This window comes from Hydractinia symbiolongicarpus, chromosome 10, assembly GCF_029227915.1.
Source record: "Hydractinia symbiolongicarpus strain clone_291-10 chromosome 10, HSymV2.1, whole genome shotgun sequence".
In the NCBI taxonomy this organism is placed as follows: domain Eukaryota; kingdom Metazoa; phylum Cnidaria; class Hydrozoa; order Anthoathecata; family Hydractiniidae; genus Hydractinia; species Hydractinia symbiolongicarpus.
The window spans coordinates 14207765-14226686 of NC_079884.1; the positions used below are offsets into that span (position 1 = coordinate 14207765).

Genomic DNA, 18922 nt, shown 5'->3' on the forward strand with positions numbered 1-18922 from the left:
ATTCTTCTTCACAGGAGCCTACAAAGGTACTCACTTGTGATTAACTTTTAACAGCCATCTATAATAAACAAACACGGTGGAGAGTGTTAAATATTTTTTATAAGCAACCGCAGCTAATTTTCGTTGGTATTCATGCCATATTTAATGGCATTATTTAAACTCTACCGAATGAGTGAAAAGACAATAACATTGTTTAAGAAAGTTTCTTATTTATCCAAGAATATTCTTTTCTGTAAAAATGTATCCCTTTCTTCATATCTCCGAACATGGGTCGATACGTCAGTTTCAAAATGACTTCATTTTAGAAGGACATGGTAAAATTTCTTATATATTCTGGACTTAAATGCTTATCGGCAAGCGTATAAAATGAATTTCACATAATATAATTAAAATTGCTACGAATCATTAACGCATTGCTCTAGAGGTATACACTATAGGATTTCCATTTGATAACAATGTTAAGTAACTCACATTGCAGTGGCAATATATCAACTCCTAGTATCGCTTTAATATCGACATTAGTGTACGTCACTAAATTTAGAAATCTAGCAATTTCGCAACATGGTTAGAAGAGATTAAGGGAAAAAAGTCTATACGATTTTTCTCTAAACACATTAACAAATGCAGCATTGTAATGTTTTCCTACAAAAAAAAGTTGAGGGTTCCAATGCACATGCCCAAATATTATTCATCGAACAAGAAGAAATTCAAGGTGAGAATATACAACACATCCTCGTCAGATTTTTGTTTGTTATGACAGTCTAGGTTGACATTCGAAGAGTACTTTCTCAGGATGACAGAATTTCGTCACGCCTCATGAGTGACATTTTTAAGTAGATTTCATGAGTTGCAAGCAAAAATACAAAAATATTGATACAGATGCAAAATGAAAACAAATCAATATGTAGATTAAAAGTCTTGTGGCGACAGGTATTTTTGCTGATCATTTTATTAGATTAGATCAACTTAGAAACATTTATTTTACTTGCTTGAAGGCTGACTGTTGATGGAGTCTGCAAATATGAAAATATGCCCAATACACGTTAATTTGACATGTCACCAAGGAGTGATTTTCTTGACACTTGAAACTCGATGTCCTTGATATCAACTTTTCGGAACACAATTATGGTTCTGTTTTTGCTTTCTACTATCCGTGGTCCCACACACACTTTAGGACACACAGGCCTAACGTCATTATTCCTTAGAGAAAATCTTTTTACCTGTACGAACTGTAAAGAAGCAACTAGATGCTTATACTTAGCTTTGGAGCTCAAGTGAACGATATTTTTTGATAATGCATATAAATGCTTCAACAATTATCAGTTTTTTTCTATACACTTTCTTTGTTTGTTTAGACGCTCACATGTTTTGCATTCCCCAACATTGACATTAGTTTGAAAAAATGGTATGTAGATAGGAAACATATATTTTAATTTATATACTGTAACTACTTAAGCTATTTTTATTTATCTAATGAAGTCTTTAATAACAAAAGGATTTACTAATAAAAGAACTCCTATCTTTACAACTGCTCTCCTACTCGTGGCCAGCAATTTAAAGTACTTTACTAAGAGAAAATATCTGCGGAGAAGGACAGGTATCTATGGTACAAAGCCAACGATACGGCAAAAAAATGGAAGTTTATTCTTTTTTTATTGAGTATCTTTTGTATCTCCTTACTCAAGACAATGTCTCCCTTGGTAAATTCTTTTTTGGCCTTTGTGAATGATGCTGAAATCACTAATCCAAAATAAACTCTGTGGCAGTTTTAACTCTATTTATACCATACAGAAACAAATGCAACTTCCTTAATTAATGATCAATTTCCATTTCAGCAAACTCTGTTAATTAATGTTAACAAGTTCATAAATGTGCTTAATTACCATGCTTGACTGTTGCACGTGTTCAAATAAGAACCCGAATACAGCTAATGATTGGGCGGCTCCTACTTTGAGATTAGTCTGTATAATAAGGCAAATCACATGCTTTTGTTTGTCATGGTAAATCGTGCTAGAAAACATAGTATGCAACTTCAATATAAACCCTAAGTCAACCTTATTTTTATTTATAGCACTTTAACTCAGAACAATTTATGTCATGACATACCTTTATTTTTCCTAGGTTGTCATGAAGCTATCAAGCTGTGAGAGAAGATCATAGTTAAACGCTACCTGGTGAGAAGGCGAAGTTTGAAGCTTTGGAATAAAAAATATTCCACTTAAGCAGAGATTATGTGATTGCATTTGTATATTAAGTGTAAACGAAACGCGATTAAGAAGGAAAGAAAAAATATATCTTGTTATAAAACAAATAAATCAATCACAACATGTGCCCGTCAGCACTCGTATTTGCATCTGGTGACCTCGTCTATCAAAAATTAGAAAAGTTATAATTGTTGGAATAAACCCGCATCCAATTGTAATTCTGCGCCCGCTAAAAGTGGTTTAAGTGAGAAAATTCTTCTAATGGTAAGCCAGTATTGCAAAAGTGTAAAGTTACATTGTGTAATCCAGGCCTAAACTGTTTTTACTTGTATTGCTGAGACTGTACATTCAGCGGGCACTGGGTACAACCCGTTAACATTGCAGTCTGATTTTAAACTGTTGTGCACTGATTGGCTATTATAAAAGGGTATAAATTAAAAACTAAAAAAATAGTGTTGGTCGCACAAAATAAATAGCTAACAAAATGATGCATTAACCGAAAAGTTCTTGCAACCAAGATTTATCACGTTTTCTTTATAAAAATGGTTTTAATTATATTTTGATTCTGCTAAATGCAAGCAAAAACCTTTTAAAATTTTGTAAAAACATCGTTCACTCATAATCCTTAACTTGTGTTATGGAATGAGGTAAAAGTGTTATCGTGTTTAAGGGTTGTTTGTAATTGGTATAAGTCTCTGTTGTGTTAAAACTGCTGTGTAAGAACGATGTTTCGTAACAATGTGAGCCTGCAGGTGTTTCCTTTAAAACTCATGCGAAGGAGGGTGATGTGACTGCATGAACACGTGTCTCGTGAGAGTTATATGTGTTTTGCTTTTAACGTGACAGATCAGAAAAACATATGGAACAGATATTGCAGGACTTAAGTTGATGCTTGGAGAAGACCAGGGGGAGTCAACAAAGAAAACACCAATGTTTTGTGTTAGCTAGTGCACCTAAACGAGAATGTTGTTTTATATTTTTGTTAATTTTTTTCCAATGAGTTTTCTTAGTTCACAAAAAAGAGGAACAAAAATATAGCCAATAGCTTGCTATGGAAATAAGATGCAGTATTTCTTTTTGTCCATTCTCTCTCTTAAATAATATTTTTGTGCACATTTTTCACCATTTTTTATGTTTTAAATTATGCGCATAATCTTACGTCGTTACCATGGAATTGTCCCTTTAAATTAACTTAGGCTAGGGTCGACATAGAGCTGATTAAAGACAAAAATACTTTAATGTTTACCAATCGGAAAAATTAATTTACGTCATCCTGACAGAGTTGACGCATGACTTTATGACTTTAAAGTTGTGTTGGTTAGAAAATTACTTGAGGTTGTACCAATTTAATTGACTGATCTAGAGAGTTAGAAATATTTAATTTGACGCTATTTTTTTTAATGTTTAACTCCATGCTGTGGGATATAATCATTCCTCTATATAAGATTGCATTTTCATATGTCTCAAAGTTGTAATAAAATTTAATTGACTTAACAGATAAAAGGCATTACCTAATCGTGCTAATCAAGTGCATTTTTTATTAGATTATATTTTTCAAGATCTTTTTTGACAGGGTAAAGCATGTCATAAAGAGGTTGTAACCATAGATACACATTATAACAGACGAGGAGAGTAAAAATGAGAATAAAAATGCTTTTTCCAAATAAATGGAAACTTTGACTAAAACAGATATAAATAAAGAAAAAACAAAACATTTTTGGAAGGAGGCTATGTAGAAGTTTGGAGTTTTTCAAATGCAAAAAGCATTTCTTTGTTGATTTGTTAGCGATAGGGTTTTATCAGTTGGACGCACCGCATACCCTATGTCATTTGTGGAAGCAAAGACAGAAGCACAAAAAACGTTTTTACAAAGAAATCAAATATGTAAAGTAATAATACACAAAAATAACATTATATCAAAAAAAGTGAAAAGAAATGAAAAAATTGAAGAAAACACAACATCAGAAAAATTGCCCTTCTAATTGCTAAGTTTGATGTTTTTAAAAGATAGTTTCCTCTATTAGTTGGATAAAAAAAATGGAGCCAGGCATACTTCATTTCTGTATGGCATTTGCTTGCTAAGGAGCTAGCTAAATTGTGATTATCAAACCCTATGTAATTATCCATTTATCAGAATGTCACGTTGTTCAGTAAACTTGAAATAAAAAAGCACTATAAAAAAACTTACCAAACAAATCTTACATTATCTTTATTTCAAATCTATATTTTTTTGTTCTTTTATTAATATCCAATATTTGTATTGATGTGTGGCATGTTTCCATTTCATTCTCATCTAACTGCAAACGTCCATGAATAGCTGTATTAGTAGTTTTAACAGCGACGATCGCAATAAAACAGGATAGATAAGAATTTGAAGCATTGGATGAGATTTAATTGCATATGGATTAACATATAGATTGGATTAATTTCAATTTACATTCAGGAAAAACATCTCTTTAATAGAATTGTTGATATGACTAATTCACTATTAAAAAGTTTTGTTCGTGAGAATTTTTTGTCATTGTGAGTTCTGCATATCTGCAAAGTTGCAAATAATTTGATCAATTGAGTCCTTAGCTAAGTAGTTACTGAGAAAATTTGTGATTTAAAAACTATTTTAAGTTCACGAGACCATTTTTAACTATGTTAAGGCAACTTTCTATTTTCTACACTATAACGCTTATTTTTAAGGCAAGTTTGCCTTAAAAATAGAATCTGCATATGATAACCAATAATCGCCTCATGTTTACACGATAAGAAATAAAACTCTTCAAAGTATTCAGGTCCTGACGATCTACAGAATGTGCCTTGTTATCAAATTAGACAGGATTTACGAAATTTTTTAATTATGCCGACAGTATCGAAAATAAAGCTTTACTTCATCAAAGTTTCTCATGAAAGAAAATACTATGAAGTAGGAAAGTCTACCTACCTGCCAGATGTTTTAGATTTCGTTAAGCTGGTCCATTTAAAATCAAGTATGAAATCTTTCACTTAATAAAGAAATACGCAACTAGAAGTATCAGCCACGTTTGAGAGCATGCTTCAAAGCAATTATGGTGGCATATAGATCAAAGCAAGGAGCCGAGACACTTTGTAAAGATAGGGAATCTTGTACAGTTTTAAAAATTACTGATAGCTAGTACCTTTTTAACCAAACTCAAAAAGTAATAGAGTTTAAAAAGAAAGTAAAATTTACTTGGTTCGTTTTTCCTTGATGACAAATTAAACAGAAATACTGGACATGATATTTTTGTAAATGATCGTTTGCGGCTCCTTCTCAGAATCGCCAAGCAAAATCACTTTGGCAGCTGGTAGACTGCGAATGCTTTACGAGATGTGTAGGTCATAGTTAAACAACGTTAAAAAAAGCAGTCTTTAAAGTGTTCACATTGTGTAGCATTTTACATTACGTTCGATTTGTAACATAAGATTTGTGAACAATAGTATGTATACGTTAAGATGTTTGAGGTACGTGTATTTTTTAAAAAAGAAAGCTTATAATTTTACCTGGGGATAAACTTCAGAGTTAGGTCAAATAAAACATTTCAGGTTTTTGTTTCAGATAGCGGGTAGTTAACGAGAGTCAAATGTATATATATAGGGGCTATAATAAAAATGATAGTTTAGTGTGGACACGAAGTTATGCAGACTGCCCCAAAAACGTGAGTTAGGTAGTTGCTATTATAAATTATAAATAAACGATGAATACATATCATAGTTCAGGAAAGTTTCATGCTCAAATCATTTCTGATACAGAAGTTGAACACAGTTAAACACAGTTTAAGATTGAATGTATTTTTAAGGGCGAGCAACAAAAAACTTTCGTTACGCCCTTTTAATTTAGGCTTCATTCTACTTTGTCTATAGTTTGATCCTTCCCTGTTGCAGTCAATGCATTTATAAGACATTTTCTTTGGGTAGGTGCTTGTTTACCAAATATTTTCCACACTAAGCTGCCACACTGTTCAGCTTGTTTTGTTTTTAGGATCTACTTGTAGACTCAGCAGCTTGTTTCAGCTCAAAAATGTATTCTTAACCTTTAAAGGTGGAGTTCCCGGAAAATCCAGGCTAAATCGGACAAAAAAACTCACAGTTGGACCTCTATAACTCTCTAGGACTAGACTGTCATGAAAAGTAAAAGAAGATGAATTGCGTTACCCAACGATACCAAACATGGACCGCCTAGGTCTTACCCTTAGCAACCTATCGCGGCTCAAATTTCGAGAAACTGTCAATTTGTTAACTGAAAAAAGGATTCTTTTCAAAAACCATTCTTGTAGTGGTTATCCGTTTGAGTGTGGTGACTATAACTCTTGCTATTTTAACAAAATGATCTTCCGGGTAAGTAAGCACACTTAAGAATGTCGTATGTTACTTGAAAACCAGTGAACAGTCCATATGTCTACCATGATCACGGATATAAATGTAGTTACACTCAATCCACGTAATTTAATAAAAGCTTAAGAATTAAACGCAGTGCTCCGAGGCTACCAAGAATTAATAACACATCAATGCTGTTCTTATTAAACGCATGTTTTCTTTCCTCCCATCCCCCTGTTTGTTAGCAACAGTATAAATTTACTTAGGTAGGCTTAATTTTACTTAGGTAGGCTTAAATGTACGTCACTAGTTGTCGTGTTACCCTGTCACAACATTTTAAAGCCGCTAACTTCTTTTCAAAACATATTAAAAGCTGTTTGTTTACTCACGCATTTCGTTTGTTATTTTGTAAATATATCTTGCTTTGTCAATGCACACCCGTAGAGGTTTAGAAATATTTTTGATATCGATTGGTAATGTTTTGTTATTGAGAACATTGAAGGGGGAGGTTATTGTCAAGTTAAATAATCAGATAAGTCATTTTTTAATATATAAGGTAGCGCATGTTGAAGAAGTATCTTACAGAATTTGACGTACTTCGAAGAAAGCGCAAAAATGCTGATTTTGTTTTTTACGATATTCTCTGTTGCATTTTCAGGTAAGGTAACACATATTTTATTCATAGCATTGGTTTGCAGTTAGTCTGTCTCATAAAACATACTTCTTGTAAATGTGGTAAATTTATTTGTGGCAAGTCCGTGTGGGTTTGACAGATACGTGACAGGCAAATAGATGGAAATACTGGTGAAATATGATCTGTTTAATCCATTTTATCGTAAAAAGAAAACGCAAGGACTTTAATTGACTATGCGTGTATCAGAAAGTTATGTACCCGATCGTTTGAAGCCTTAATATTGTTTTTTTTGTTAAAAAGAAATGTTGAAAAAACCTCTTTTTAGCAAGGTCTCGCATCTTTTTGCCTGAAATGAAGTTGTTGAAACCAAAAGGGCTTACCGCGCAAAATGTAAGCAATCAAGTAAGGTTGATTAACTTTCGTGAGTATCACAATTTGAATTAGATCTTGTCACTCCCTCAAGTTTATTATACAGGCTGTGTCCTACTTTACCAAATGCATAAAACATTTACTGAGTTCTGCTCGACACGGCTTATAAAACTAGTTGTGCGTAACAAAGTGCGCATCATATCTAATTTAGCTATGCCGCACATGTTGTCATGGCTTAGCTCGACAGTATCAAATCAAATACCGAACCAAGCCGTACTGAAGCATATACATAGCGTTTTGAAACTGCTTATTTAGCAAAGCATACAGTTATTTGAGTATTTTCACGCGGTTTGAACTCGTCTCAGCTCTTCTCAGCTCGGCTGGACTCTTATGAAACGGTGTGCCTAGCCGCACCAAATGGAAACGTGCTGAATATTTTAGCTTTCTTTTCAGTGAGTTCTCAACTCATCGTGCAGACATCATCGGTAAATCTTCGCTACTGTTTCCATTTATAAAAATTCTTGTTTATGTTTTATCAGTTGTTTTCCATATAGACAACAAAAACATTTGAAACAACACCAAACTAGAATTTTTAAGTACCTATTCTAAGACATCGAACGTACAAAATTTTGTTCGCTTAAAATTTTCGTCACTCTCGAAAATTTTCCTTATGTTTGTCCGACATTTTACGTCCGATATCTTTAGTTTCGTTCAATATCTTTAGTTTCTGCAACTCTGGATAATCATACTAAACCTGCAAAACCTGCTGACTGTAAACATTTATAATTGACACGGTAAAGAGCTGTGATGGAAAACGTCTTTAAAAAGGATTATATTTGTTTTGCTGTGAGTTCTCATCGTATCTCTTAAATAGATGAAGAAATAATATTTATATATCAATTTTGATGTTTGGCTAAAAAACAAGTAAAATATTTTTGACATTAAAAATAGATAGATGGTTAAAGATAAAATATTTTGTTTAATATAATCTTCATAATCCGTCACACCTTTAATAACACAGTGGAGGATGAAGGTGTGACGTAAATAAAATAAATACGAAGAGAGAGGCAAAAATATGGGAATTTTCTCAGTAAAAGCGCATAACAATGACCCGTGGTTATTCTATAAGGATAGAAGCTACAATAAACTCGTAAAAGAGTTTGGAAACAGACTTTAGAGGTGGTAACATTAACAGTCTAACAACATTGCGTCAGAAATGACGGTGATTTTATTCTAGTGTCTCATGCTTTCGTTGCTTTACTTCGAGGTGAAGTGTTAACATGGAAATCTTGCTCTGATTTGAAATGTCAAAGTCTATTTCAAGGAAATGAAATGCTAGAATAATCTAGTTCCATTTACCAAACGTCTTCCGAAGCGATAAAAACTGTTGTAAACAGTGCAAAGAAATACAAGGTGAACCGAAGAGACTCAAACCGGTTTTAATATTATTCGGTCTCATATATGGTCTTAAAAAACTATATTACTAAGCATTTTATAGCCACGGTATTAAAAATTAGGAAAATCAGTTTAATAGGTAGCAAATATAAAATCAAATTGATTTTCTTTGTAGCACCAACAGACACTGTTGTAATTGATCTTGCTAAGGAGACAAAGTTTGTACTAACATGTCCAACACTGAACGATGGAGACTTTGTTTTGTGGTATAAGTACGACAAGAAAGCCTCAAAAGATGTTGAACTTGGTTTCAGCGACGAAATCTACTTCCCATCCTTAACAGAAGTGGAGATACGCGGTGTGAAACCAGGTTTTTCAGGAGTATATAAGTGCAAGGTACCCTTCACAGAAGAACTACTCAAAACATTCGAGGTTAAAGCAACAGGTATGTGAATATTAGAAGCAGGAATTAATACACCCCTTTCTTCTTGTAAAAGAATATGATTGGTAAGAATATCAGGAAAAACTTCGGGTTAAAAACAACTGGTATATTTAGAACAATAGAGACATAAGAATGATGAGCATTTCGATACTTTTATAAGCGTGTAATTGTGCATCTAAGCAATGTGAAATTGAAAATAAATTTGCCAGGACGTCTCAAGTTGAATCTCGTTCTCTTGTTTATCTTCCTGAATACTAGAATGCGCATTTTTATATGGTAATAATCCCTGTGTCGGAATGTTACCTGTTTTTTCCTTCTTTTTTATGAGTACCATTTTAAAGAGCATGCTCAAAAGTTTTCAGCTCTAGATCAGCAAATGGTTCATCTTCTTGGTACTTGTTAAACAATAACCAACGAAATATTTTTGTTTTTTCTTGAAAAAAAAAACATATACAGTAACTATTTAATTTTAATACCGCAGAGACATGGCACACTTATTACCACATTACATTGAAAAGTTCAATCTTGGTAAAATGTACTTGCCAATGTATAAAAAGGAATATTTCATTTTTAGTATGCAAGAGATATGCAATAAATTTGTTACTGTGACAACAACAAAATAAAACTTGACAAATAATGCTACTTAAAGAAAAAAAAATTACAGGATAAAATTTTTGTAAAACTTATTGAATTACCTTTTTTGTGAAATAATGTAAGTTAAAAAGAAAACTTTACTTTCCGCTAAACCATGATGGGCACCGATTTTTTTCACTTTTGTAATCTATTTTAGCTCTCTCACCCCTGTATAAAATTTCGCGATGCGATCCCTGTTTCTTTTCTTAAACGTTTTGTTACAACTATGGCCTTAATTTAAAATTTAAGAACTTTGGCCTAATTTCGGATTGCAGGACACTAAGAATCTGTTAAAAATGCATTACAGGGTTAGACAACTCAATAAGATAGATTAAGAAAGATAAACAAGAATAAAAAAAAGTTCAAAATAGAGACTATTCGAAATATAGATTCCGCCGTCTTTTAATCTCTGTTGTCTCTCTTTTCCTTTTTAATTCAGATTCGTCCAAGGAAACAGATGTAGTGCTGGTGGATCGTAAGTATGCTATGAAGACTTTGATTTTGTTACGTAGCTAATCTATACTTATTGTTAACTCACATTAAACTTATCCTAGCTCCCAAATGGACACTCATTCCCAACCCGCTCAAGATCGTGAGCAATAATAGGGCTGTTATAATACCATGTCGAGCAAGCGGTAAAGATGTAGTGGTCAAAGCTTTTAAACTCAAGAAAAACAAAGAAATCCTCTATGAACTTCCAAACAAAGGTGTGGTGCTACATACGCCAAAAGCTGAAGATTCTGGATCTTATTTATGCACTGCAAAGAATCAAGGGGGAAAGCTGAGCCATTACTTTGAGATTTTAGTAAAAGGTTAACAAAATATTTTTGTCACTATATTGATTGTCATTGTTTTTATTGTAAAGGAGACGGAAGAGGAAAATATAACGAAAGAGAAACAATAGACAATAGGGATTAATGTATGTTGTTAATTTCAGTAAACGGTGGAGTATCAGATTGGAATGAGTGGGAGCCTTGCGATGCCGTCTGCGGATATGGTGTGCGAGTACGAAATCGAAAATGTGATAACCCAAAACCAGCAAATGGTGGTGCAAAATGCACTGAAAAGATGACTGAGAGACAAAGCTGTAGAATAAGATCTTGCAGTATGAGTTCTTTTATCCCGTCATTATCAACTTGCGTTTTTCTGCTGAATTAGCTATAATGATGTTTTCTGTTATTTAGCTGTACCACGGTTAACAAAATTCGGTTTTGAGATAACAGATGAAGAATTGATCCTTCATTGCCATTCAAAAGGTCGGTAGTTAAAACGTTTTGTTGACACATCGTATCTGTGTTGCTTTTTTCTTACACTTTTTGGTCTTTATTTTATGTTTAGGAATACCGTCACCGGCCGTGCAATGGAAATTAGATGGCAGATATCTGGACTCAACATTTGATTCCAAAAGTCCAACTATGAAGATTCCTAAAGCTAAAGCACGATCGGGATCTTACAGTTGCAAGATTTCAAACTCTGCTGGTTATTTCACAATGTATATTTCAATAGAAGTGTAATCTCATGCTTTTGTATCTGTACATAGTTCGGATTGGACGTCACTGTAGTGGCATTCTTTTTTTTATGTTTTAATATATTTCTAAGTTTTGCTTTCACATGTGATTTTTTTTTTACCTTTGTTTCTTTAACGCAAAACACGTGGTACGCACAGATTTTTTATAAGAGATTAACCCTGTCAGTACTACTGAAACCGATGGGCATACCTTTTCGGATTAGCTTTTTCTGAAAGTTGAATTTGGTACAAGGTTAAGTGGTTTCGCGCAGCAGGCACACGACGTCGCACAGACGTCTGTTGCTAGTCGCTGCTACGTCGCGACGCCGGCTACGTTGTTACAACGTCATTTAGACGTCGAATTTCGACCATAAACCGACGTCAATCCAACGTCAGGATTTCCAACGTTACATATCGACCATAAACCGACGTCGAAATAACGTCAGGATTTCCGACGTCGCATATCGACCATAACCGATGTCGATCCAACGTTAGGTTGTTAGACATCGGATTTATACTTCAGCACGACGTTGTTCTAACGTCGCATGAACGTAAGATTCGAACACTCTTTCAGGGAAAAATTATTCTTAAAATTTTCTTAGAAAAATAAAAAAACGGTTTTTAAAAATGCAATAGCTGACTGACTTTTGGAGATTATACGAGGGATACGTTTTTATTAAAACTTTATTTTTAAGAGATCAAGCGCAAAAGTTTCCAGTTCAAATTTGTAATAGATGTGCCCAAACCATGTGATAAAAATTATGCAATTTGATTTGTTAAAACATCGTACTTTCGAAGGAGGAAATATTCGAACGGAAAAGAAGTCGCTTCGAATTTAAAAATAAACACAACGTTTTTCTATTAAAGAAAATTGAAGTTGCAAACGTTTTGAAATTTATTTGTTGTTATATATGTGTCAGTTTCTTTCGCGCTAAAATCGTTGTGTGTTAATTTCAAGCATTTGCTGTTGGTAGAGTATTGTAGATTCTATTTTTACGAAGATATAGAAGAACAGAAAGAAAGTGGAAATTTTCAAAATATAATGAGAACGATCAGTAAGTTTTCTTAATTCCCTGTGTTACCCTGAATATTTATATCAAATACAATGTATACATATTTCAAGTTTATTTGGTGTCATAATTTCACATATGCTATAGAAAAATTTCTTTATTTTAGGTTGATGAAAAAAGCGACAAAAAAGAATTGAGAAGATTCCCGTTTTAAGAAGAAAAAACAGTAAGTAATTCTAGTTACTTTATAACGAACATTGTATCTAGGGACATCAATTGAAAACTGTACAATATGTAATACATATTTCTTTGAACATCTAGCTTTACAATTACACATCTTGTCATTTCCGAGAAATGTTCGTATATAAAAAGTGTGTATCTTCGGTCTGTGACAAATTCTCCTTGCAATTTATATCACTAGTTAGATCATATTATAATACCTTTACTTTCTTTCTATAGCAAATAGAAAAAATGTTGATGAAAAAACGCTTCAATGCTGAAAACGCACGTAAAAAATGCAGAGGTGATGAAAATGGTTTATGCTTGGGAACATAAAGTTACTGTAAATAAATATGAGTTATCAAGTGTCTTCTGATACTAGTGTAATTTAACGAACTTAAATACTAGTTGATTATAAAAGAAAATGATTATAAAAAAACCTTTTTGTTTTAAAGAGCCTCTTTGTTACGTCTGTTAACATCACAGCTAAGTCGATGTAGCGTCGGTTAACTTCGCAGTTATACGTCGGTAAAAGGTCGGCGGACGTCTTTACAACGTAACCACGACGTTGATGGGACGTTGTGCTCTGACGTCGTACAGAAGTCGAAGTCCGACGACTGCGCGACTTTCCATTCTGACAGTGAGCGGACGTCGCACCGACGTAAAACTCGACGTCGCTACGGCGTCTTTGTGACATTGGTTTGCCGGCTGGGCGGGGTCGGCCTGCACAAATGCAACGAGGAGCAGTGAAAAATGTGATATACCTTTTTCAAAAATTCACGTCTTAACTGCTGTGTTAAAGGACGTACCGCAGCATTTCATAACACTCACAATATTTCATTTTAAAATTTTATTTGCAACACTCATTTTAACTTAAGTAGAGAGAAATGGCAAGATGCATGAGAATGAACAGATTCTAGCACACATGCGTTTCTTGCACACTTTGGTTCACTTATATGCAGACTTTGTTTGATATAATTGCAGTCAAGCAATGCGTTCCAAAAACATACAGAGGCATGCGAGAGACGAATTATATTAAGCTAGGAAGAAAGATCAAAACCGAAATACAACTTATTGAATTAAAAACACCTCCAGCTGCAAAAGTGTTATTAGAGGTAAAAATCCATACAGAGCCCTTTGTCTTCTATATCCAGGATGTTATGAGTACCTAAGACTCAGCATACTTTCTCTTGACCCTATTTTTACTGGGTTTAGTGGGAGAAACTGTCCACACCTCAGAGATTCATGAACAATTACGCATAACCCTGATGTGCGGAGATTTTTATGGTAGTTTACAGGGTATTTCTACCTGCGTGAGGAAGCCAACAGCACACAACAAATACATTAAGACCACACGACTGGTTGCGGGAACGACCGCACCTTTCCTTGGTGGCCTCAATGATAAATGTTGACCTAGTTCACTTTTATGCAAAACATTACATGTGGAGTGTGCAAAATGATACCTAAAAACAGGGATGATAATATACGTTTGTAATAATATTTGCATCAGAGTTAAAGAAATGAATGCAATGAAATATGCTACTAAAGTATCACTAGAAAATATCGGCGGAACCGACAAAATAACCTCCGCGTGGTCTACAATCAAACCCTATATAATACAGAAAAAAAATTCAAGGAGTAGTCATAGGTGTGAAGAAGGTATTTAAGTTCTTGGATGAAGAGAGGCTACGTCAGGTAATGCTGTCAAAACCCATTGTTTTTGATAACACGGAAGGTCTCCATGTGAATCGGTATGTTAGAATTTTTAAAAGGTTGGGTAACGGATCTAGATAGATAATGATACGGATTGTAGGTATGGATGTCGAAATCAAATATATTTAAATCACTAAGAAGATCAACTCATATCGAACTACCACAACAACTAAAAGCAACCAAAGCCGTAATAAACGTTAAGAATATTGACAAATGTTTTATGTATGCAAAACTACGGGCACTTTATTCAAAAAAGAATGCACAATGACAAACAAAGTACAAAAACTACCTCAACTGTCTCAAATTCAACAACACTGAATTTTCGGTAGCCATCAAAAACATAACTAAGTTTGAGTAACAAAACAATATAAAGTTTAATGTGTTCGGTTAAGCAGAAAAGATCTACTTCATATGAGTTACAGTTTACGAAGAAGCAATTAATCTGCTACTATTGTTGGATGAACAAACCAATCATTATGTTGGATAAAGACCTTTCCAAAACTAATTTATATGTAAGTGTTGCACCAATCCTTTTCAGGTAGTATCTGCATATAATAGACACATTTAGATATGCCAGACAAAAGAAATTGTTGTGGTCGATATGCCGAAGCCCTATTTTAAGCTATTAAAGAGTTAAAGTTTTTTTCAATTTATCACAGGGCAATAAAAATTAATCGCCATACAACCATTTATCTCTTAAAAAACTGCAACGCTGCAATGATGTATGCGATGCACTTGATTTAGGACATACTGCATACCCGACTAAAGTGCTCCAACTGATCATGTGGCATAGTTTACGGCTTTTTTTAAACGCTCCACAGACTGATTAACGCCGAGTCACACCTTTACTTGTGCCTTACCCTGTCGTTTCGACGCCGGGTTTCCCGACTGGTCTCTTTAAAAATAGCCGCCCGTGTGTCCGCGAAAGCCGCGTTCCGTAATGGAAAAATGAAATTTTTAAAATGCGCACCGATACCAAATGCGATATATTTTTGTCTACTTTTTTGCGACGAGTAAATTTAAAGGACGGGCAACCCCGTTGATTTTTCTACGGGCTAACGACTAGTCTCTTTAATAATAGCCGTATTCCGTCTCTCTGTCCGCGATAGGCGTGTCCCGTGGCCGAAACACGAAATTTTCAAAATGCGCACCAATACCAATGGCGATACATTTTTACCGACTTTGTTTTGACCGCGTGCGCGTAGTTTAGAAATCACGACGCCTGATTCTATAAAAAACAATCAAAGATTTTCGCGACTAAAAAGAATCCAAGATTTTCGCTTAAAAAAACAATTGCATATATTTTTGCAACTGAATGAATTGAACGAAGGACATTTTGATTTTGAAAAAAGTCATGTGCAATGTGTGAGAGGTGCAATGTGTGAAAGCTTTATATTTTTTTAATATTTGTTTTCTGTTTGTTTTAAGATAATTATATTGTCCCGTTTTTTAGCTACGTACAGATCTTAAGAGCACCAGTTTTACGATTTTTGGCTAGGAACGAAGATTTTGAAGGCTAGCTAGCTGCTAGCTAGCTAGAGCCTTACTTTTTACTATTGTGTTTGATATAAGAGCTTTTTATCCTACCCAACATTTATTTTTATGTTGAGGATGTAGCCATTTAGCTAGCTATTTGGCTAAAAAGTGAAAGTATAAAAATTCTGTTGGCTACAACAATGTTCTTACAAGCAATAATTCTTTTGCTAAATGCCGTTAGTTAGGTAGCTACATCTGTTATTATTTTTCTAGAACGTTTTTCTGCAAATAAAGTGACTGAGCGATTGCTTTAGCTGGAGGGGTAACACAACAGGCTCTTCCCTAAACCAAATTTGCGATGAAGTTTTTTTGAAAAAGAGTATTAGGCCTGTTGAACTTTTTTTAACTGTACTAAGCGATTAGCCCAGTGTTAACAACAGACTGTTTTTGTAAAAGGTTGTTATCCCTACGCGCATGTGCAACACGGTTTTCCTGTACTAAGGGGTTAGCCCATTAACAATTAATTTTTGAACTTTCGCGGGAATCACCACCTGTACGGATGTGCAAAACTGTTTACCTGGACTAACCGCTCAACCCTGTTTTAGCAATGGACTGTTTCTTGTGTTTTTATTTAAACAGAGTCAGCAAGAAAGTTTTTTCAAAAGGGCATTATCCCTATACGCCTGTACAACACTGTTTCACTGTACTAAACGATCAGACCGGTGTCATAATTAATTTTTTAACTTTCACAAAATCTTTTTCCGCAAATAAAATATATAATATTGACTGATTGTTTCTGCTATGATGGAGTAACAACGGTTTGTAAACTCTGTTTTTATTTCAGCTATCGTTGCGGGAGAGGTATTTTTATAAAAATATGTTACAGTCGCAACACTATAATGGTGTATGCGCACAGTCGCAACACTATAATGGTGTATGCACTTCACCTGATTTACAACATGCTACATACCTGTACTAAAGCGCTCCGCCTGATCCTGTTCAACGCCGGGTCACAGCTTTACTTGTGGCTTAACCCGGCAGTTCGACGCCGGGTTTTCCGGCTATCTCTTTAATAATAGCCGTATTCCGTCTGTCTGTCTCTGCGTGGAACCCCCGCTGAGTTAGAAAATGATGCTACGGAAACACGAATATCAAATGCAATATATTTTTACCCACTTTGTTGCGACGGGTAAATATAAAGGACGGGCGAACCCGTGGTTTTTTCCACGGGCAACGACTACTCTCTATAATAATAGCCGTAGTCTGTCTGTATGTCCAAAAGGGTTAACGTGTCCTGTTTCAGAAACACGAAATGTGATATATTAAGAAGGGGCGACCCCGTGGATTTTTCCACGGGTCTATTTTATAATAGCCGTATACGTCTGTCCGTCTGTCTTTCTCTTATGCAAAATGTTAGCTTAGCTGCGCAAGTAGCGAGACGCACGCGATGCGGTATTAAAGGGACGGGCGAACCCGTGGATTTTTCTACGGGCTAACGACTAGTCTCTTTAATGATAGCCGTATTCACTCTGTGTGCGTCAAAAGCGACTTGTGTTAACCACGCACATAATTGCGCACAGCTCTTTGATCTTTTTGCTACGCTGTTGTAAAGTTTTATTTTCATTTTGTCTTTTGCGAAGTTTCACAAAAGTTTAATTTAAAAAATTTCTTGTATAAAATTTATGGTTAATTAACTTTTATTGTTCCTTCAATGCAACTGCCTTGTTATAAATAACTACACAGTCAAAGTTGCGGACAATTACTTTGCGTTGTCCATTTGATTAAAGAAGTTTTAATTATTCGCGCCTTTTCAAGGAAATTAATGAAAACAAGTTTTTGATAGTAGAAGGAGAACAATAAATTTTAGAAAGATTTTGTAAGTGATTTTTTGTTTGTTCTAAACATGAATTTGGAATTTATTTTGTAAATTTTGTTTCATCTTCAACATTTTATATTTATTATGACAACAATAAAGCTGGATGTGCTCATTTTTTTGCTGAAACAAAATGTGTAAGAAAATGTCAAGTTTAGTTTTTTTAAAGCTATTTGCAAGAGAAGCCTCTTTCTTAACCTCAATCAGGCCGTAAAAAAGTGCAATTTATTGTTAAATATATGAATTTTGCATGAAAAGCGGCGTAACACTACTTCCGAAACACTATACTATAAAAAATAAAAAGTGCGTAGTTTGTACTGCTTCCGTAAGTGTATATTTCCAGGGACCATGACTACCGCAGAGTAATTTCAAAACAGGTGCGCGAAATAATTTGATAACATTTGCGCGAAATAATTACGTCAGCTAATTCCCGTGGGTTGTTCTACGGGTTAACGACTAGTGTAGTAACTTATATTTTGCTTTCACCACTCAATTTGACCTTTATATTTGTGCGTAAAACGTTGGAATATTCTATTTGTACTTTACAATATTAACAATTTGACCCGACCTTTGTATCCGATACTATATAATGCGTATGTACTGCAAATAATTTCTATCTGGCATATTCCTAATGGAATTGTTGTATTATACCACACAGTGCTTTTGTCTATACTGTAAAATTTTCGCTTTTAATCATATTTTCTTTCTTTCAGGCAAGGATTTTGGTAATTTCACCATTTTGGTTCACTTTGGTTTAATTGTTTTTTGATGCATGGAGACATGTGGATGATTTTCTGGCCACCCGTATTGCGAAAATAATTTATTCTCGATGGAATTTGTGACAAACATCTCTTCTTTGAAGTGGCCGGCTTATTCATAGACTTAAGCTCTCTCAAAAATTGACTAATAAAACATCAAATAAAGTTACCAGGCTTTTTTTGTCGCAAAATAATTGCCAAAAGTTATTAATGTTAACTATGAACGGTAAATATTGACTGGCAAGCTGAAAATTACATCTTCTGCAACCTGCAAAGCAACAACTTTTAAAAACTATAGGTGGCAGTATCTCTGCAAGACAGAAAAGGTCAACAGTCAAATGCACGAAGAAAAAAATACATGGAACA

General features: G+C 34.3%; 1 protein-coding gene across 1 annotated transcript; it reads left to right on the top strand.

Moving 5' to 3' along the window:
• The first annotated feature begins 7033 nt into the window (after positions 1-7033).
• On the top strand, positions 7034-11610 carry LOC130612555 (uncharacterized). The gene is made up of 7 exons (XM_057433883.1): positions 7034-7185; positions 9101-9370; positions 10440-10475; positions 10555-10812; positions 10938-11105; positions 11185-11256; positions 11339-11610. The coding sequence occupies exons 1-7, from the start codon at positions 7143-7145 to the stop codon at positions 11512-11514; spliced, it is 1023 nt and encodes a 340-aa protein (XP_057289866.1). The 5' UTR covers positions 7034-7142; the 3' UTR covers positions 11515-11610.
• Positions 11611-18922: the final 7312 nt, after the last annotated feature.

Bases quoted from the DNA above. Each gene is read 5' to 3' on its own strand.
- LOC130612555 (XM_057433883.1), top strand. From the start codon at position 7,143: ATGCTGATTTTGTTTTTTACGATATTCTCTGTTGCATTTTCAG. The intron at 10,813-10,937 runs GTTAACAAAATA...TGTTAATTTCAG, and splicing joins CTTTGAGATTTTAGTAAAAG to TAAACGGTGGAGTATCAGAT. The intron at 11,106-11,184 runs GTATGAGTTCTT...TCTGTTATTTAG, and splicing joins CTGTAGAATAAGATCTTGCA to CTGTACCACGGTTAACAAAA.